A 21,874-nucleotide genomic window follows, 5' to 3' on the forward strand; every position below is an offset into this window, starting at 1 on the left:
GTGCCCAGGTGGAGCTAACCAGAATGCAAATCAGACCGTCAGTAAACCTCCAAACATCAGTGTGGGATCTGGGGTGTGCTGCTCTTATTGCAAATATTACTTTTGCTTTTTCTCCAGATTTGATTTTTTTTTTTTACACCTCAGAGAACTTAGAGAACATTTTGCAGTTAAAATGTCACAGTGACACTCCTGTTCAGAAACTCTGAGAATGTACTTATTTTTACACTCAGTAACTCACCTGCCTCTCAGAAAGGTCTTCCAAACGTTTCCCCCGAGGCCTGCATTCAGGGAGGTGGATGCGTGACCAGCATTATTACCGCCCCAGGGGTCACTGTGCTCCAACTTTCTGGTCTTGCCATCCCTTTCCACCCTGAAAAATCCCGAGGGCCTCGCAGATCTCTTGTGTGTGTGGGTTATGCCTGTCTATGTTTGCTGTGATTGAAGTCAGTCTGAGAAGCAGGGGTGGAGACAGGCAGACGCCCACAGTTTACTCTGCCAGCGGGGTGGTGGTGATGTACCGTATCAGGGAAGCCACTGGGAACACTCCACGTGTGCCTGTGTGGGGCCATGAGTGGACACTTGCAGGCCACGTTGGTGGTCATGGGAAGCTAGCTGTGGTCCACACATCTCCTGGTGTGGTGTCAGACCACAGCTTTAGCCCTGCTGCTCCAGGGAACCCTGAGCATAAGCAGATTCTGAAATCAAGTCTGCGCCCTCCCAGTGCCTCTGGAGGGTACCAGTCATGCCATTTGCTCCAAGTTGTGGCTCCATCAGCACCCCACTTCTTCATGTAAGTGTTGCCAGCGGCATCATGCGTGCCAACCCAAACCCTTCTGGATGGAACCCTGTGTGCTTGGTTGCTAGGAGCACGGGAAGCACACAAGGAGGACTGTTAACAGTCAGCTGAAAACCAAGAGGTGGATGCTCGCTGCTCTGGAGAGGCAGCTTGGCTGGCTGATCGAAGACATTTGGCGTGAGCAGGGTTTGCACACTTCCGTCGGCGATGCAGGCAGAGTAAATGGCAGGAGCTTGAAGAGATCTTCGATGGGCGTCTCACGGGTCAGAAGTCCCATCGCCTGCATCACATTCAGATGTGCTGGGGGAACCTGGGAGCTTAGCAGTGTTCTGCCAGGTTCCGCAGGAGCGTGTATGTCAGTTTAGCAGCCCCCGCCCCCGCTCACTCCGACCCGGGCAGCTTCGGTTAGAGGAGGAGGAGACTACGAACTGCGCACCCTCTGAGGGAGGTGGACTCTGTGCCCACTGCAGGCTGAGGGAGCTGTCTGATCACCAGGCCCCGGGTGCAGGCACAGGGTGCCTGCCTCCTCTCGTTCTCCCCTGCACATTCCAGATGTGTCAGTTGTAGCTGGGGGGTCAAGAATGGCTCTCAGCTTGTACCAAGGAGCCCTCTGCCACCCGTATGCCACAGTCCTCACCAGGAGAATGGGCTCTGAGATCATGAGCCGATGGTTCACGGACTCACCCTCAGTGACTAGGCATCTGCCCCAGGCCAAGCTGCCTCTAAGTGCAGCAAATGTGTGTCCTGCCCTCAGCAGCTTCACAATCTAGTGGTTCTCAGCTCGGGGTGACCTGTCCGCCAAGGGACATGTGTGGAGACATGTTTGGTTGAGGGTAGATAATGCCGACAGCCCCCACAGTGAAGAGTTCTTTGGCTCAAAATGTCCTTGGTGCCAACAGTGAGATACCCAGCCTAGTGGGAATATACACGAATGTCCCTTAATCTTGGCTGAGGGGACCCCATGCTTTCCAGAGTCCCGCTTTAGCTGCCAGGAGTCCAAGGGCTGTAGGAAGTGGGCTCCCAGAGCCTGCACCCCACCTCCCTTCTAGGTCACATGTCAGTAGTTTCCTAAGCCAGGATTTCTTTCTGGATGGTTCTCAGCTCACCTCCAGGACGTGTGCAGACCTCTCTGCTGGTCTTTCTCCTCAGGGTGGGCCGCACTGCAGGCGTGTGCTCTGCTGAAGCCCAGTGATGGCCAAGGGGCTGCAGTTGGGGGCCAGCAGGGAGTGTGAGTGTGGGCGGTTCGAGCCCGGTGCTCAAGGGGCACCTTTGCTGTGGGGTGGAGAAGGGGTGCAGGCTGACAGCCAGCTCTCTGGCTCGGTGCGTCCCCAACTCAAGATGTGAAGGAGCTAGACAGGTTCAAATTCAGAACTGGCCCTTTGAGTCACTCTGAAATGATGTTTAATGGGGTGGGAGGATGGGATGCACCTTATTTAACAGAGTAGAGTGTTAGCTTGATTTTAGAGCTTCCAAGGATTTGGACGTATGAGATGGGGGCTTTTAATTATTGTCCGGTCCCAGGTCCTGCAAGTGTAAGGGACAGGCCTGGTGCAGACAAGTGAGTAATTATGGAGCAGCACGATGAAATCGTGTGAGGGAAGCATAGAGGAGGAATACTGGGTTCTGAAGTGTGGTTCTTAAGAACACTGAATCGTGACACCCGTGTGCAGCTGTGTAAACGGGAACAGCAGCTCCTGGGATCAGGATGATCAGCCGAGACTTCCGGCGGTTCCATTGTGTAGAGAGCTGTCTGTCTCTCGCAGCTGTGGGGAGTCCAGTCCCATTGCCATGCATCTAAATGCCACGGTCCCAGGCAGCCCCGGGCTGTCTGAGGCAGGCACCCCTGCTGGACCGCGTCCATGCTGGGGCAGCCCTCCTGCAGTGGCCTGCTCCGTCAGGTTGCCATGGAGACTGATCCTGAGGTCTCCGAAACTGATTGGTATTTATCAGGGATTTGCACTTTTCTGGGTGCTGTGACCAACAGAGAGAGAGAAAGAGAGACAGACAGACATGGGCTGCACCCTGCTCGCTCTCCCTCATTTGTGGGCTGTTGGGAGGCTATTTTTCTGTAAGAGCGGAAAGACCAGGGAGAAATCGAATGGGAGAGTTGTTTTTCTTCTCATAACATTGTGCTGTTTTTTATTTCTGATTACAAAAGTAATTTATATTCACAGTTGAAAATTGTCGAACTACAGAAAAGCTCACAGATACACCAGTCACCCAGCATCCCACTGCCCAGAGATGACCTGTGAGCACCATAGCTTCCTGCCCCCCGAGCTTTATTATGTACTCATTCAATCCTTCAACAGAATCACATTATTTTATATACACGTGCACACACATTATGTCGCTACTTCCTTCCTTAGAAGATTGTTTGCATGTGCCATTTAACGAATCTTTTGCAACATTAAACATTTTCGTGTAGGTGATATATGCACATGGTTCAAAAAACACACACATACGTACAACTTGTACACAAATGTTCAAAGCAGCATTTTTCGAAATAGCCAAAAAACAGAAACAGCGCAAATGTGTATCAGCTGATGGTGGATAAACAACATATGGCCGACATGCACGGCGGAAGACCACTCAACAGTGGAAAGCGATGAAGTGCTGGGCCGTGCTGCACACGAGGGGCATCACAGACCGCGGCCAAGTGGAAGAGGCCAGCCCTGCGCGACCCTGCACTCTGCGAAGCCCCCCTGCCAGCTTCTTGGAACCCCAAGAGGACTTCTTCATTCTCTTTTTAGAAATACGTCTTATTCCATTGCATCAGTGTGTCCACATTTATTTAATTTTTTTTTACAGTATTTTGCTGTCTATGAATAACCGCAATGGATCAAACCTAAATATGTTGAACCTGTATAAATATGGTCGAACTTAGGTGAAATATTAATACAGGAGCCAATAATCCCCATTGGCTATCCGGTGTGTCTCTCTTGTGTGTGGAACGCACACGGTGTTACACCAGTGTGTGCCTGCAATTGTAACATGTGAAGGTCCTCACATCCTCAGGGCACAGCGCTCACAGCATGAGTTTCGGTGGCTGGATGGCGCTTCGCCCTGCAGGTATGTCCTGATTATTTCTCTGGTCCACTGTGTGTGTGTGGGGGGGGGCCAGAGTAGGTTTATAGTTGTCAGTATGTGAAACACACAGTTTGTGTGTTCTCATTCTTTCTTGTATTATATATTTTTCCATATGAACAACTATAAACCTGCTTTTGCCCATCTCTGTATTTGGAAGCTTGAATTATTGAGTTTCATTTTCTAGTTAAGAACAGCAGCAGGTGTTTGGATACTTTTGGTGGCTGAGCGACGTGAGGGAGGTGCCCACCCCCATCAGAGGCCCTGCAGCCCCCCGTGGACAGCTGGTGTTGGGGGTCCCCAACCAGGTGCTCAGTGGGTTTCCCTGTTGGACAGCTGGCTTCTTACTACAGAGAGCCGGCTGAGGGAAGCCATCTCCTTCCGGAGCGTGATGGCTTAGGAGCCCAGGTCCAAAAATGGGTGAGGATTATCTTTTCCCAGGTGACTCCGACCGGCTGCCGACATTTCCGTGCCATCGTTCCCAGGAAGGCTCTTCTGGCCAGAGCCTTACCACTTCGTCGGGTTGGGGATTCTGAGCTGTCAGGTTCAGAGATGTTAATGGCATTCTGAGTGAAGCTTCTAAACTCCCATGTTGTACAGACAGCCAATGAAGTGTGGCATCTCGCCTTTCTCAAAGTCAGAGTGAGGGTTGGGAGGCAGGGCCCATGCGTCCTGACCTCCTGCCCTGGCCTTTAAGCGGGTGGCCTCGTGGGAACACATTGAGGTGGGCACGATGGTAGAGACCAAAGCTGGCTGTAAAAAGGCCACAGACAATTCAGAGCAAGGCATTTCCAGCCAGCCCTTGATCTGGACTGCAGGCGAGGAGGGACCCAAACTGAAGAGAAGTCAAGCAGCTGGAGCAAGTTCAGGAAACAGCAGCAGGAAAGATGAGGGGGTGGAGAGGTTGGTCATGAGATTCACTAAATCTGCAGCTTTTGAGGCCAAGTGATGGCCGTGTCTTCCGCCTTGTGGCTCTTGGGGATGACAGCAAGCCCATGCTGGGGCTCCAGCATGCTTCCTCCTTTTCTTCCATAAGGGCCCTTAGTGTCCTTCTGGGGCGGTCCTGGGGCAGAAGCTGATCATACAAGAGAAATGTGCCCACCCCTCTCCAAGTTCCTGGGCTGTTGTCTGCTGGAAATGAGGTTTTGGAGAAAGGAGGGACACATGCCTGTCCCAGCAGGTGATTCAAATGTTCGTGCACAAGCAAGCATCAGGGGGTGACATTAAGGTCAAGAGCTGATGGCCACAGGGAAGGGAAAGAAAACTGGCCCTGGGAGGGGCATTGAAGTCGAGACCAATAGTGCAATTAGGTTTTGTCACTCCCCACAGCCCAGGCAAGCTGCTTGTTGGTCATCTGCTGGAGGTGACTGCCAAGATGCCATGTGTACTCCAGGATCCCTGGGAGCTGGCTCTTCCTAGCTGCCAGGCTGAGGGCGGGACAGTGGCTGCCAGCTCTGGAAGCCTGCTCAGGCACGTGTGGCCCAGCCAATGAGGCTCTTCCTCCTGGAAGCCGGGGTCACGGGGAATCCAGGAGGTACAGGGTGGGAACCCTGGGCATTGCACCCCTCCCTCCTCACAACAGTTGCAAAGGAGCTGTTGAAGAGAGCAGAACTTTGCTAGTGAAGGCCAGGCCAGAGGGAGGCCTGGTGCCCTCACCCACTCCCACGCGTCCATTTATTGCTTGTGCCGTCCAGCCCTGCCCCAGCTCCGGAGACGGGGCTCTCAGACGGCACAGTGCACACCCAGGAGTCAGCCCTGTCACTGCAGCCTCTTCAGAGCGGGCGCTTCCTGCCGGCCTGCCTGCCTTCTCCCCCGCCCCCCTCTAGTTCCTGCTGCAGCTGCCTGCCAATCTGCAAATCTGCTAACGCTACAGTGCCCGGCACAGTGGCTGCTTGATAAATAGTTGTTTATTTTTCAAAGGTTGTTAACTAAGGCATTAATTAAACGCTCCTTTCCTCTTAAAGATCTCTCAGGAAGGAGTGTTTCCTGTTTCCCTGGAAATTCACCCACATGACTGACTGAGGTTTTATTAATGCCTCCGTGGCACACAGCCTCTTAATGACATTCAGTGATTTGATGAATATCTGAACTTCATGCAGGGTGCAAGGCTGTTCATCTGGGTTACAGAGGTGGCTCAGATCTGGCCCGTGCTTAACAGGGACGTGGCCATGCACAGTAAAGTCACACTCAGCACTGCGAGTGTGCCTGGGCTTCCCAGTGTCCTAGAATCCCCATCACTCCTGTGTCTGACAAGATAAATGAGCACCTCTAGTTATGTGCAAGATAACCAATGGTGAGAGAGCGCAGGTGAGCTTTGGACAGGCTGTGAGAGACCTGAGATCCACCGCTGTTGAGTGATGGCTAAGAAACAGCTGTGATTTGGGCAGCAGGACATCCCATGACTTTGTGACTGATGGGTCGGGGAGCGAAGTGGCAGGAGAGGGTAAAGCCTTGGGCATGTGTAGAGAGCTGATTGGTAGTAGATGGCTGGAGAGAAAGTAAGTGGGCCAGCAACAAGTCTGGTGCTGGGGGGGGACTCGAGGGAGATTTCTGGGGGAGGCAGGGTCAGTTGGTGCTTTTCACCAGGTTGGACAGACCTTACCCTGTGGGTGGGATGTCGGTGGGGAGATAGATTTACAGAACTCAACAGAGGGAAATACCAGGAGGGACCGCACCACAGATTCAGTGGAAAAGACCTGGCCACGAAAGCTTGAATGGAGGGGTTAACTTTGGAAAATGAACCATCAATTCTAAGATGCCAGGGAAAGATTAAATGAGATAGGTAGAATTGAAGAGAAAGGAAATCGAGGTTTTTGTTTTTTTTGGGGGGTCTCTTTACTCCTTAGCATAGTAAAGAACAGGGTCAAAAAAATAAAGAACAGGGTCATCTGACAGAGAGTTTACACTGGGGGTGCTTTGCTGTCATCCGCTTAGAAGGGGGTCCCCTTCCGAGTCTTGTGGAGGAAGGCGTGCCTTCCTGGGGGGTGACCAGCTTTCCTTCCTGCAGGAGGCAGGTGCTGCCTATTTCCAGTGTGAGGTTTGGCCGATCTCACTTGGTCTGCACAGTTTGCTCTGTGCGCATGGTGGCCGGCTCTGGGCTCTGCTCCTCACCTGCGTGGTGGGAGGCGGCCTGGGGAATGCAGCGGGCGGCTTCCTTCGTCGTCACTTTCCCACCCTGCTGACAACCGAACTTGTTCCAGGATGCCCACCATGCGTCCCCGAGGTTAAGCTCATCTCATACCTTGCCTGTCCCTCGCCATTCCCTTCGAAGAGATCCCTGGAGTCCGCCTGCCTGTGGAGAAGTTGAGGACTTGGTAGTGGATGAGGTGGCCCTTTTGTGGCTTAACGGGGCGTTGCTGTGATCGAGCCCTCGTCTCGGGATGGGGCCTCAGGTTGAGATGGAGAGCCCGTGGTCCTGGTTTTCAACTACGTGGACATTCCTGTGTTTACTGGTGGGCTCTGTGTGCAGATGACTGTGGCCTTAAGCTTGACATGGACTGAGAGCCGCAATGGTCGTCCTGCTGGGCACTGCCTGGGTTCCATAATGGGCGTCTGACTTGGTTTTGAATTCAGTTCTGCTGAAGCTGCAGCCGCTTCAGCCAGTGCTTGGTCGCCTCCCTCAGGGTTTTCGGTCACAGGAGCCTATGGAACAAGGATAAGAAAACCCGCCAAGGCAGTCACTCATCCCTGCAGCTAATAGGTGTTGGGCGGCTGGCATCCGGTTGTGATGGAGATGCAAAGAGCCAGCTCTCGTGGAGCTGCATTCCACTGGGGAGAGCGGGTGATGAACGGGCAGAGCGGTCGGTACACCATTACCGGACGGCAGCAGTGCTATGCATGAGAATTACAGCGGCGGCCTGTGGCAGAAATGGGCCTTTCAGTTGAATGGTGGGAGAGCAAGCGTTCGGGGACAGGTAGTGGCTGCTGTCAGGCTTAAAATGGCACTGAACTTGGAGAATGTAAAAGGAAAAGGAAGGGCCGGGGGCAGAGTGGAGGGCTCGGAGTGCAGTGGGCGGGGGATGGAGCTAGTGGCAGTGGAGCCTGGGCTTCCGTCAAGCCGAACCCCGTAATGACCCCAGGGGATGAGGATGCTGCCCGTGGAAATGCGAGCTCCGTGGGCCTGTGGACGTGCTGTGGCAGGGACCGTGATGGGGACGGGGGTGACAGCTGACACGTAGTGATGCTTGGCTAATTTAGCTACCTTCCCATACCAACACACACATACATTTGTCCTCAGAACACTTCTGTGAGACAGGCTCTGTTACTCTGACAGTTTTTTTGCAGATAAAGAAACCGAGGATCAGAGAAGTGGAGTAACTTCCCTGAGGTCATAGAGCGAAACGATGGGTGTAGGCCGAGTTGACCCCAGGTAGTGCGATTCCATAAGCTGTGTTGAGTGGAGGGGGCCAAAGCCAGGCAGGTTGGGTGAGGAGGCAGTAAAATGCTCCACTCGGCTCCAGAGGTGGAGTTGAGGTGGCGGCCCGAGCAAGGGCAGCCTTTTTGGGAAGCTCTCCTCTGTACCTCCCCCCCACCCCAGAACCAGAGCAGCATCGTTGGTAAGGGCCTGGAGTTAACCCGCTGCATGTCGTCCAGGGGTTTTTATCACTGTTGTCAGAGGCTGACAGACCAGATCACCTTCCCTCTGCTTTGTGGAAGTCGTTCTTACCTCTCTTCTCACGTTTATACACAACAAAATTGAGGCAGAGTGACAGTTTCCGTGCACAGCAGTCTTCCTCGGCCCCTCCAGGCCTAGGGAGACGTGCCTCCCGGACGCCCCAGCGTCCTCTCCCTCCTGCTGTGGGGATTGCCCTGTCGTGCAGCACTTGTGGGGTCACCTGTCTGCCTTCCACTCTAGACCCCTGAAGGCCCAGGAGAGGCCCCTGGCCCCCTGAGTTCCAGCACACGGCCCAGTCCCTGACCCCCACTCATGTCAAGCAACGAGTGTTACCTGTGTTACAGCCTGAACACTCATGCAGCCCTCAGCAAGGTGGGGGGTCTGGTTGGCACCTTGTTCCCCTCACCATCTCACTGAGAGTTGCTGCTGAGCTGGCCTTTTATTCGTCTAGGACTGTCACCATGCAGGGGCTGGCGGGGCCTATGGTGGTACCTGCCAGGTGGACTGGAGCAGCGTGACGGACAGGTCCTGTGGGGGGGTGGAGAGTGTCCAGCTCCCCTTGGCCAGGACCCAGACACAGAGCCACTCATTTGCCAGTTGTACGTTTAGCCGCTCCTGAGACTCCGTGTGCTGCTGTAAAGCCGCTCCAAGTGACTCCCGCTACTGTTGCCCACTGCCCCCAACTCCCCCGTGCCTGTGTGTCTCCAGGCCTCCCAGCCCTCTGGAGTGGACGGCAGGTAACAGCCTGTATCCGCCAGGCCAAGTGCCCGTGGGAGCACCTGTGGCCTGGAGCAGAGGTCTCTGTGCCCGAAGGGGTGGGCAGAGGCCTCTGGAAACAAAGCCCCATTTCTGGTGGGCAGGCGCGGTTGGCGTGTTCTTGGAGGCAGAAGGGCCTTTCTGTCAGTGCTGTCCGTGTCTGTGGTGCCCAGAGGAGGGAGCGTTTGTAAGGCAGCCCACACTGAGCAATTCTGGGGCAGGGTAGAGGTGAGTCTTAGTCTCCGTGCTCCAAGAGGCCTGGCCGTGTACTCAGATGTTGTCTCATTTCCGTGGACCTCTGAGGGGCGTGAGCAGCAGCAGTGCCAGTGCAGAGGGGTTAAGGTGCACGGTGCTGCACAGCAAAGCAGTAGCACAGCTGGGGTGTGTCTGCCACCGGTGCCAGGGCCCCTAACTGCCGTAGCCCGAGAAGTGCCTCCCCGCTGCCCGCGCTTCTCGCCCCCCCAGGAGCAAGGCAGCTCAGGGCCGAGGTCCGTGCTCCTCTGCCACACTCCTGGGAAAGCTGTTTCCAAGAACTGCACGAGAGAAAGGAAAGGGCTTTGGATGAAGCCAGGCCCCTCGAGATCGCCGTGCCTGTCAGGAGTCTTGTGAATACACTTATAGGTGGTTTTATTTATTAATCCGTTTCTTTCTCACATCCACAAACTAAAGCAGAGCGGCTGGCACACCAGCTGAACAGCCGGGCCTGCTTCTCACACCTGTTCAACTGGCGACGATGGCCCTGCCCAAGCTCCGCTTACCGAGCCCTGCTCTGCCAGGAGTGATTTTGGGGGGCTGTCTCCTGGTTTCAGTGAGACATTTTATCAAGTGGTTTTTCTGTGTTGCAGGTAACTTTTCCCCCATGACTTGTTTTCAGTCCAAATATTTAATTCCCTTCTGATTCTATGACTGCATTTCCTAACCAATTCTGCCCACATCATGGCCTGGAGTAAGTGGAGAATCACACGTTTGGTCCAGAGTCTCACGGACCAGGGAAAGCTATGCAGGATGACATCCATGTGTCACTGACCCAAGACACATTAGCAGGAGGGGCCTTAGTTGCCTTGTCGATCAGACTCTGTGCTTTTTGTGCTGAAAACAGGGGAACCGGTAAGTTCCCAGAAAGGAGACACAGAGGGAAAAGGCCGGGTCATGGGGGAGAAGAGCTGGGGGGGTGGGGGGGATGGCTGCTGTCACAGAGTTCCTCTGGCCGCAGCCCCGGGGGGCATGGAGGGGCTGTGCTCAGCTGGTTGTGAGAGCTGGTGGGAGACGGACCACAGGCCAGGCCTTGGGCCCCTTGAACTTTGCACTGTGGGGGTTTGAGGAGCCCTTCGCCCCTGCCTGGGGAGTCCGCAGTGCAGCTCTGGTTCTGAGAAGGAGAATGCAGACAGACACAGACGGCCGTGTGGGAGCAGAGCCACTGCAGCAGGCAGTGAAGAGCAGGCCAGCGACGAAGGCCAGTAAACCACGGAGAGAAGGGGCAGGTGGGCAGGGGGTTAGGAAGAGAGAGGGGGTGCGTGAGGGCCGGGGAGGGAGGCTGGGGTGGCTTCTGTGGGTTCCTGAGGCCGATGCCCCAGAGGCCCTATCTTGCTGTCTTGGGAGCCACCTGAGACTGTTCAGCCCTAACAAGGAGAGGTGGCCACTTGTCACCAACACAGGTCTAGTGATGCTCAGTGAGGTCTTCTCTCCCTCCCCGATTCTCCACCGACAGTCCTGAGAGACCCCTGACGCTGCCCCCAACTTCTGGGATCCTTTTTAGGACTGGTAAGAAAAAAATGTTACTGACAGTGTTCTAAGCCCACGCTGCTATGTGACTGTTTCTTTTGGCACCAGGAGAACTGGAAAGAATGATCTTCTGATCTAAGGCACCGTAGAAGTGTTTGCTGATGACTTTAGTTGATGCCCCAGAGGCAGCAAACTTGGAACTCGGTGAACTTGAATAGACCTCATCTGAGCTGCCAAGCCCTGGGAGGAGGTTTCCAGGGTCAGGTGGGGCACCCAGAATTCCACCAGTTCTGGCTTTTTCTTTGTTTTTGTAGAATTGTAGGGTAGGGGGAGTTTCAGGAAATGGGTCAGGAAACCACTGGCCAGTGCGTTTAACATCTGGTGTGGGGGAATTCTTGGAAGCCAGCTCAGAGGATGTGATGGGAAAACACCTGGCAGAGCAAGTGGTCTTCCACCGGGGAGGCTGGGATCCGGGACCTTGGAGGCCACGCAGAACGAATCTGCCGGCTGTGCCAAGCTCAGGCTGCCCACGCCCAGGGCCTACGTGGTCCTCGCCCATGGACCGAGAACTCTGACCTTGAACCCCATCAGATACGGAGCTGAAGAGACTAAGGAGCAGAGCAGAGGCTTAGAGAGTGGCAAGGGGTGGGGGTGGGGAGGCCTGCAGGTGTTTAGCTGCAGGAGTGGGAGCTGGAAGTGGGAACCTCCTCTCTGGGAGAGGCCAGCTGTGGACGCCCCGGGCCTCCTGCACCCTCTGCAGTCGTGGAGTGGGTGTCGGGGCCCCCGGCAGAGTCCGATAGAGTGGGTGCACAGACACTGCGGTCAGGCACTGGAGCCCTGGTGGGGGTGACGGGCGGGCACACGGTGAGCAAGCTGCAGAGAGCACTTCGTGCTGATGGGGCTGAAAAGGATGTGTGTGTGCTGAGCTGGCAGGAGTGAGGGAGCTGTGGGCCCCTGGGGGAGGGAGACGACGTGGACATGAGCAGGTGAGGTTATCATTACCGCCCTTCTGCAGCTGGGGGGCGGGAGGGCGGGGACAGGAAGCCACACTCCTGGGTACCAGAGCAGCCTGAGAAAGGTCTCCTTCAGCCCCCAGGACAAAAGCTGGCCTTTGCTGATGTTGTCATCCGCTGAGGTAGCAAGGATGCCTTGAACTTGTTTACTCTGGGGTGAGCCGAGTATATGAAGGGGACAGCGAAGTAAGCAGAGGTGGTCCCAGGCCCCCCATTCTTGCATCAGGAACAGACATTCTGAGGAGGGAGGAAGATCTTTTTAAAGAAGGGTGGGAGAACGTGGGGTCAGAGCTGATCTTGGGGCATGGGTTGACTTCCAGTGGAAGTGGGGAGGGACCCGGAATGGAGGAAGGTGGGGTGGACTCATGCAGTGGGCTCAGGGGACAGCGAGTGACCAGGTACCTATCTGCGTCCCTGTTCTATGTGTGTCTGTGTGGACTTCGTGGGGAAGAAGCCCGGGCGTTTGGGCTGAGTGACCCAGGGCTCTCACGTATCAGCACGAAGAGGAGAGACTGAGAACTAAGACAGGCGATGACTCTGAAGGCACCGATACTGAGCGAGTGGGTGCCAAGCACCCGCCGAGTGCCCCAGAGCTCTCCAGAGCATGTAATACTTAATCTCATTTAAAGATACCGGGACTGAGTGTCACAGGCACTGTTTAAAAATCCCCATTTCACAGGTAAGGAACTGAGGCCCAGAGAGGTGCTGCCATCAGGGAGGCTCGTCCCAGGTTGGAGTCATGGCAGGTGGGAGGAGGGACCCGGCGTGTTCCTCCACGAACCTTAGAAGCCGCTAGGTCACTCAGTGTGCTTCAGGTGCATCCCTGCACACACACGTGTTTTACCATGTATAATGTGCACGTTTTTGCCCACATTTTTGAGGGAGAACTGAGGATGCACATTACACATGGCTATCATGGTTATATACCCGTGTGTACAATAGGGCATAACAATCCCGTGTATAACGGGCACTCGTGGACTTCTCGTGACCATTCAGTGAGACAGAAGTTTCCTTATATCACTCATGAAAACCCCAGGGTTCGAGACCGGCTTAGGGAACTGCCACCCGCCACCTCCTGCAGTGTGTCCAATGGGAAGGCGCCCGGCCCTGCCTCTCCCCAAAGCCACGCTGGCCCTCACTCCCCTTGTTCTAACACCGCTGTCGACTCGCAGGAAGCCTCCCTTCTTGTTTGTTCTTCCTTCTGTATTTGTTTTTGTATATTTGGATCTGTGGTTGCCTCTGACAATACAGGTCTCGTAAGGCCCATCCCTCCTCCTCCTGCCCAAGGGGCCCAGTTTCTGTCGCAGCCGTGGGAGCTGGTAGTCACTGTGGTAGTGGGTGGCTGTGGTCTTGTGGTCAGCCACCCTGGGGTCCGCCCTGGGCTTCTCACAGGCGCACATGCTTTCAGACCACTTGGCTTCCCATGTGAGGCTGCGGCCTCTGGCTGCACGGTGCCCTGCAGTCTGTGTCCTGGCCCAGGGCCCCAGAGCCAGAAGGGCCAACCTTGAACACATTAGGCTCTGTGTTTGATGTCACCAGACAGACTCGTGGGACAGAGAGAGATGCCAGGGATGAGAGGCCGAGGCAGCTTCCCCAGAGGCCATGGGAGGACAGAGGCCTCTGGGGAGCCTGAGATGCAGAGGGAGCCCCTTGTATGGGCATCTGGGGTTCGAGTTTGTCACCAGCAAGTTGAAAGGGGACAGCTAGGCCAGAAGAGGCGGAGGGAGAGGAGCCGGGCAAGTCGTCGGAGGGGCGGATTCCCAGTCAGAGCCTGAGCTTCGTCTTTCAGCACCTCACTCCTCCATTCCAGATGCTCCCCTTGGGGACTCTGCTCTCTGCTCTTGGCTCAGGCGGTCAACGTTCAGTGAGAGCCTGAGGGGTTCGCTTGCCAGGGGCAGGGCCAGCGCTACGTGGAGGCGGAGGAAGTGGGTGCTCGACGTCAGGTGCTCACAGTGCGTGTCAGTGTCTGAGCTCGTGTGTGTGGGGGGTTGGGGGGCAGCTCCAAGAGCAGCACCTGGGAGGAGGGATGCGTCTGGACTTTCTGAGCCTCTTTCTCTGAACCTGAGTCAGGAAACGTGAGCTGGAAGTTACCCCAGAACAGACCGTGCTCTGCTGATCCTCCCTGTTCACTGCTTCCAGCAGCAGCAGCAGCAGCAGCAGCAGGGTGCCTCATTTATTTACTCACTGTGGTGGGAACACAGTGTCTCCATCCTCGACCACCACCTCTAGCCTAAGGGTGCACCCGTAGCCCGGAGTGGAGACCCGCTGCTGGCAGAGCCCCGTCAGGCACAGACCACAGAGGCGCTTTGTTTAGGAGTCTGCCTGCCGGAGCCGGAGGGCTGGGGCGTGGGCCTCAGCCGGCCTCAGCGCGGCGTGATCCTGGTGCAGGGGCCAGTCTTGGAGCCGGCACATAAATTAGGCTGCTCGTCGGAGCTTTCTGGATCCTCTCCCATGCTCACTCATCTTTCCCTTCTTTTCGCTGCTCCCTCAGCTCCCCCCCTCCTCCCTCTGTGGAGTGCTCTCTGCTCAAGGCTCTCGCAGCACTTCGGCAGGAGTTCTGATTCATCCGTCCATCCAGTATTCAGTGAGGACCTATGGTGTTTTGGGCCCTGTGCTGGGCCCAGTGTGTAGACTCAATCACACATGACCTTGGCCTTTGGCTTGAGTAGCTGCCAGCAACCCCGCCAGTCCCTTTGCTAAGACATCGGATTCTGAAAAAACGGGGGTGCACCCGTCTAGCGAGAGGAGCCCTGGGGAGGGACTCGGGCTGGCCAGCGGAAACACCACTAAACGATCCCAAGCCTGCCGCACCCCGGGACAGGGACAGTGGCCGATGGCGCTGCTGTTCATCCCTCCTAGCATCCCTTTTCACGTCACTGTGACCCCCGTTTAGTTGGTGACTGGGGACAAATCATAAAATCTAGACCTCCAAGCTCTGCAGAGCTCTGCTGTCGGCTTTCTGGCTTCTGAATGTCTTCTCGCACGAGATCCCTTATATGAGCCCAGGAGGTCCTGCCACCCGTAAGTCACGTAGGGATTGCCTTTGCAAGTGCGGTTCCTGGGACAGTGTGGCCGAGCTCTGCGCTCTGTCCATGCGGGGGTGTGGCTGGGGTGGCTGCGGACCAGCGCAGGGGGCCTGTAGCTGTCCAGGGGCACACACACCTGGTGACGCTCCCATGCAGTACCGAAGGGGAAGCGAGCTCCTCTTGCCCCGCGGAACCACGAGGTGAGACGGCCAAGGGCCGGGGAGATTCCTGCCCCAGCAGAGGCGGGCTCCCGCCCTCGTGGGGGCGCCTGCCCCCTCCAAGGCTCCCAGCTGGCCCTCTGTCTCCCTCCTGCCACTTCAAACACTCACAGTCGGAGCTCTGAGAATGTTATTCTTTTCCACTAAAAGACATTCCATTCCATGTGTAATTAAATGCGTGGAATTGAATTAATGTTTTCTTCTGAGCATTTTTGGCAGCCTGAGACCCTAGGGCCTGGCTGGTGTAAAGAAAACACACACTTCTCTGAGGCCCTCCCTTTCCCTCCTTCTTCCCTCTTCCTGTCTGCTCTGCCAAGAACCTGCCTCCTCCGTCCACACAGTCGTCCCCAGGACTCACCTTGCAACGTGGGCGGGGGGGGGGGGCCCTGAAGCTGTCCAGACCCCTCCCTGTCTTCTGAGCACTGACCTCTTCTCCCGAAGGCATCTGTCCTCTCTACTTTCACCGAACTCAGGTGGCGGTGACCAATGGTGGCGGGAAGCCCCACTGGAAACGACTCTGTCGCTGTCCTCATACACGGGTGTGTTTCGTTTGCACCGGGTACTGCTGCCAGTTCAGAGAGCGATGCTTCTCTCTGGGGTGGGGGGTGCAGGGGCAGGGTGCAGTGACGCATGGCAGGGTGATGCCATCTGCTGATGCTAGGCTTTAGAGTCCGGCGGGCCATCTCAGACATCTGGGTGACCTTGGGCAGATTACTTTACCACCTTGATCTTCAGCTTCCTCGTCTGTAGCACTTGGGATAGTAACACATTGTGTTGAAGCAACTTGAGATGAATAAGGTGATCCGTGGTGAGAGCTCAGCATAGCGCCTGGCTCTGGGGAAGGGCTCCCTCCGTGGCAGTTATTTCGATTGTTAATAAGGGTCCCAGGGGATCATGATAAGGTGAGACAGATCAGCCCAGGGTGAGACAGGGTTGGTGGCATCTGAGACGTCTCAGCTGTGAGGCTGGGGCCCTCTAGGGACTGGGTGTTACTGTGGGTCGGGAAGGAGGGAAAGGCAGGGTGGTTAGGAAAGCCCATCAGGGTCAGTAAGAGAGCAACTGGCCGGCCCTTAGGAGTGCACCAGCCTGCGACTGAGTCCCTGGGTGACAGCCTTCAGGGCGGACGAGTGCGGTGTCCCCCACAGGCAGGTCCTCTCAGGATAATCATCGGTTCCTCAGTCGGGCTCCAAGGCCACTGGGAGCTTCTGTGAAGACATTCCGGTTGGACCGAGGGGCGAGCCGGCTCTTGGGGGCTGCCTGTGCTGACTGATGCAGAGTCAGATCCGCTGTCATTCATCATCACCGGCCCTGGGGAATCTGGGTTTTCTCTGCCGACCAATAGCCGTCTTTGGGAGCTGGTCATCTCTGTCTGTGACACTTCACTGTCTGACCACCATCCTCCCGCAGCCTGGTCTGTGCTCTGAGGGAGGAGGGGGTGGACGTCGTGGTGTTGGGCAGGGACGTCTCGTGACCCCCCCAAGTCAGTGCTGGCCGCCCTCCGCGCAGCATCAGGCCATTTCATTTCCAAGGAGCATCACCGTCCTTCGGCAAGTTTCTTTCCAAGCCACTGTCTTGTTTGCAGGTATATTCATTTCTTCGTAGAAGTGAAAGCATTGCAGAAAGGAAGGAAGCCCACTTTTGTTAAATGTCCACTATGTTTCAGACATTTCCAACGATCTCTATGACCTAAAAACTTTCACTCCATCCTCTTAACTGCTCTGTAAGCAGATGCTCTCGTTTCCATCCTACAGCTGGGGACCTGGTGTCTGATGGCCGGGAGGGGCAGGGCCAGGACACACACAGACCTGTCTCTGTCCCCAGGTCCTCACTCCTGCAGGGCACCGTCCCGTGTGGGTGTCATGCTTCCTCTTCACCCCTGGTCAGCAGGACTGAGGAATGCATTCCTATCACACCCCCTTTTCCCAAGAACAGAGAAGTGAGGCTGCCAGTGGTCATGTGTGTCTTTGGCCATGTCGGTCTGTCCAGCAGGTTGGCCTGTTCAGGTCACAGACAGTGCAGCAGGAAACCACCTCTGCCTCTCAGGGGAACCGAGGCAGGGCCAGGGGATGACCACGGCTTGCCTGCTGACCTCTCAGGGCTCTGAGGTCTTCTGTCGGAGGTGGCTGGTGGCATCAGGTTAGTGGTGCTGCTCCAGGCCACGCTTGCTGCAGGCGCAGAAGACCCCCCAGAAGTGAACCCCACACATACAGAGTCGTCAGCGTGGCCCTCGGTACCAAGGACACTTGTAGGGCAGCTCCTTCTGTATTTGTCTGATGAACCAGTGGTCCAACGGCCATGAGAAGCTCTCCAGTGGCCCCCCACCCGGGAACTCAGTCAGTGGCTCTCCTGAAAAGGAGTCAGGGAGAGCCAGGCCCGAATGGGCCAGAAACCCTGTTCATGTCCCAGAGTTGCCGCCCCAATGTCTCCTGGCCCCTTCCTCCAGCAGCCCTTGTTGCTGGAGACTGGGGAGTCTTCCCACACCCAGGGCTGTGGAGCCTTCTTTCCTCCTCCCCCGCCAGTGACCCAGCACCTGAGCTTGGTGACTTAGACTGTGCTGGGTTGGCCCACCAGGCAGCAAAAGGAGACTGATGCCCACCCCTCCTGGAGAGATCCGTCACTTTCTGGCATGGGGGTCAGAGGGCTTCACCAGAAACGGCTCTGCCCAGCACTGCGTGAGCTGAAAATACGCACAGAAAGAGGTGCGAACAGACTCTCGGACGTCAGAAATAGAAGTGGCTCACACCAGTCGTTCCTCAGGGCCTCTCCTCCCACACCCTTCCCCCTCCCACACCCACCTCCATGAGGCCTCCAGGAGGCAGGGCCCAGCCCTTTGCCTTGGGAAGACCTGTCCTAGGGCCCCAGGGCGAGCAGGTGAGAGACGATGGGTGGGAGGGGAAGTGGGGCCATGGAGGGTGGTGCTGCTGTGGAGCACACTGTCTTGATGGCCACACAGCAGGGGAGACACAGGATGGGCAGCCATGCGAAATGGGAAGGACACAAGCTCAAAGCCATAAAAAGGAGGGTCCGTCCTTAGCCATGTTTAGCTCTGGGAACTTGGGGAAGTTACCCCTGCCTCTATTTTTTCATGTGTAAGAGAGGTACAAGAACCCGTGTCTGCCATGAGAATTGAATGTTGAGCAAATAGCAGGTTTGGGCACAAAGTCATTCCCTTTACCAACCTCCTTCCTGCTTAGGTGCAGGGAAGCAGCCGCCCCCTTTGTGGCCTGGTGTCTGGAATCCTGTTGGTACTTGTAGTTGTCCACGGGGAAGTGGTTTGCCTCTCGTGTCTGGCCCATATCCAGAACAGCATGACAGGGCGGGAAGAAGAGAACCGATTTTTAATTCCCTTGGTCTCAAGGCTGGGCCGAGGCCCTGCAGCGGGTGGCAGCCACCCGGAAGTTCCGTGGCCTGCTCCCCCGAGGCCTGCTCCCCCAGGACCTCTTTCCCTGTGGCCTGCAAGGAGCTGAGAGCCTGCAGGCCTGTCCCCAAATGCTTCATCTCACAGCTCCTGACTGTCAGGTCACCCAGGACATGGTGGGGACACTAAGACCTCTGGTAGAAAATAAAAATTTTCTATAGTCTATTGTGAAAGGAATCCCCAAGCTAACCAAATCAGTAACCAAAGTCTTGTAGCCACACCTTCTGCCCCGGCCACATGTGCTTTGACGCTCACGGGGCACGTCTACCATGGCCCTCTGTCCTCAGCTGCCATCTTCAGCAAGGTCATTGGAGACAGGGCTCTCCCCTGGCTCTGCAGCGCTCTTGCCCATGTTAACAGGGCAGACGGAATGGGCTCCTGGTTAGTGGAGAGGCCAGTGGGTGATCTCCAGCTTGCTCCTTTCCCCGCGGGCCCCATTCTCACACAGCTCCCTCCTGGCACCCTTTCCGAGTGGGTGGTAGCTGGAGGTCGTCTCTGCACCCTCTCTTCCCACAGACCGACTTTAATTAGGTCACAGCGGCCTTCTCTGGGCACAGAACCTGGTTCTGTGGTGGCCTCTTTCTGGGCTGGGCTTTCTCCGTCCCACTGGCCTTCCTCTCAGAGGAGAAGGGCCTGTCAGGGGGAGGCTGCCCCCGCTCATCTGAGCTACTGCTCAGTCGCCTTCGTCCCAGGGTGGACTTCGCCTTAGGGCTGTTGTAGCTGCCGTAGTGGGGACCAGCGTATGTTTTTTGTATGTGTGTGCATGTGCACATGCATGTGGCCATCTTTAGTTTCTCCCGGGCACCGGGCCAAGCTCTTCGCGTGGGTTGTCTCAGTCTCCACAAGAACTCAGCACTTAAGGGACTGGGGTTAGCCCCCTTTCATAGGCTCTGGGGTGGAATAACTGACTCAAGCCCCCTAAAACTAGAAAGAGGCAGAGCCAGGATGCAGACCCGATTCCCGACTACCCCAGAGACCTCCCTCTTCCAGGTGCAGTCTATAGACCAAGGGCATTTGGACCTTTCCTGGGGGTCCGTGAGAAACCCAGACTCTCAGGCCCTGGACCCGAATCTGTCCGCAGACTTCGGGAATCCGCCCACGCTGGCGTCCAGACCGCCATGCCCTCTCCCCTGCAGCCAGAGCCGATCGCCCAGAACCCTGACCATTTCCCAGCTGCGGCCTGGAGAGGTTAGGCACCCGATGGGAGCAGAGCTGGGATTCGGTGCCTTTCAGACCACAACAGGGAGCCAGTTTTTGGGTTTTATGCCCAAGTCAGGGTGCTGGGGTTTGCCTCTCCTGCCATGGACTCAGAAGCAGAACGCCCTGCTCTAGACCCCTGTGCTGTCCTGCCGCCCGGGGCCTCTGACTGGGGCAAGATTGACTTGACTGCTCTCTCTGTCCCCTCCTGCAGATGTGCAGCACATTAAGAGGCGGGACATCGTGTTGAAGCGGGAGCTGGGCGAGGGAGCCTTTGGAAAGGTCTTCCTGGCCGAGTGCTACAACCTCAGCCCCACCAAGGACAAGATGCTGGTGGCTGTGAAGGTAAATCTCAGAGGCATGCGGGGCTGAGGGAGGCAGAGGAGTGGCTGGGGCTGAGGGACAGGAAAGAAGAGGCTTCGTCCTTCTGCTATAAACTGGCTTCATCAGGTGCAGTTGGGCCTTTGCTCCAAGGTCAATGATGTGTCTACCCTTGGGACCAAAACCAACTTCCTTTGGCCTCAGAAGTTGAGAGCTGGCACATAGCACAGAGGGCGCTGTGCCCCAGGCACAGCTGGAGGGGCGACCTCTCCTGTGGAAGGCCCCGCTTTTCTTCTGGAGCCCCCGGGCTGACTCCTTGCCCTGGCTCACCCTCCTCCCTCCTCAGTGACCTGGCAGGAACTGTTGTCTGTGCCTGAAAGGTCACCTGACTGTCTCTGAGGAGGAGAGTCTGGTGAGGGGTGGGCAGCACAAGGACAGCCTTGGGGGTCGATGCTCCAGGGCAGCAACCTCCTGGGGAATGGCGCAGGAGGGGAGGGATGTCCAGTACCCAGCACAGGGAGTGAGTGAAGATGGGACAAGCTCTTAGCACCCCCCTGTGGGATCCAGGTCCAGACCCCAAAGGGCACCGTGTCCAAGGGCACTTGCCTGCTGGCAGTGGCTAGACAGGCCCTTTGAACATAGGGCTTCTTCCCTGCTGAGCCAGCTGGGCACATTTGCAGCTGGAGCTGAATTGCTTGGAGTGCCCAGGAGGGACTTTGCCCGTCCACACTTTCCCTAGCAGTGACTAGCTTCGCCTGCAAATCAGTGTTGGACAAGTTTTTGAACTTGTTGGTATAAGAGTCAGGTAACCTCACTGGGGCACCATGGGCCTCGGGAGCCCTGCTTCGGATTATGGGCTGGCCCCTGTGGGTACACAGAGCCGGATGTTGTGGGCTGGGGGCAGGAGATACGCTCCCTGTGGGGACTCTGACTCAGACCTCAGGTGGGCCGGTCCTGAGCACTGAATGCTATCACCACACCACCCGCATGGTGACGGGGTCACGCTTCTGCCCCATGTAGGTCTCTGTTCACGGTGTCATGTCTACAGGCCAGCTGTCCTCTGAGGCATGACCTCAATGCAGGCAGGCAATTCCATGGGCCACAGGCACAGCGTGAGAACCAGAGAGAGACCCAGCCGTATGGCCTTCTGCGAGACTTTCAACCGCTTTGGACCTCAGTTTCCTTGTCTATATAATAGGGAGGAAATAGAGTATCTTCTCCTCAAAATCCCAGTGATTAGATGACATATGTCACATCCCTAGTACACTGCTTGGGACACTGTGAAGGCTCAATAAAGAGTCATTGCTGTGTGTTTTCATACTTGTACTTGGTGTTGGCATTGTTCAGTGTGCTTTGACATGGCACATGACTGCAAGAATCGAGGTTGCTGAACTTTCTCTCTAAAAAGCCATACAGTAAATACCTACTCATCTCCGCCCCTGTAGTGGGAGGGCAGCCCACGTAAACCAATGGCGATGGCTGCTTTCCAATAATTTTTATTTTATTTTATTTTACAAAAATAGGCATTGTCTGCCAGCCTCTGCTCTAGACATAAACAAGGAACTGGAATATTGCCCCGCGAAAGGGTAATGGTGGTTATTGCTGGACGTCCTGAGAGTAAGCCTGCTCTGCGGGTATCCACGGCCCGGGGTGGCCGGGCCAACGAGCATCAGGGGGCGTGGGAAAGTGTCTGCTTCTGTCCCTGGAC

The 21,874-nt window shown here is 56.1% G+C and overlaps 1 protein-coding gene across 2 annotated transcripts in view; it reads left to right on the forward strand.

Annotated features, from left to right (window-relative positions):
* NTRK3 (neurotrophic receptor tyrosine kinase 3) overlaps positions 1-21,874 on the forward strand; it is a 264,555-nt gene that overhangs the window by 194,864 nt on the left and 47,817 nt on the right. For both annotated transcript variants that reach the window (XM_053658986.1, XM_053658987.1), the window contains exon 14: positions 20,060-20,190. In XM_053658986.1, the coding sequence (XP_053514961.1) occupies positions 20,060-20,190 (131 nt within the window). The remainder of the gene's footprint in view (positions 1-20,059; positions 20,191-21,874) is intronic.

Source organism: Artibeus jamaicensis, unplaced genomic scaffold (genome assembly GCF_021234435.1).
Source record: "Artibeus jamaicensis isolate MK-2021 breed Jamaican fruit bat unplaced genomic scaffold, CSHL_Jam_final scaffold_612, whole genome shotgun sequence".
In the NCBI taxonomy this organism is placed as follows: domain Eukaryota; kingdom Metazoa; phylum Chordata; class Mammalia; order Chiroptera; family Phyllostomidae; genus Artibeus; species Artibeus jamaicensis.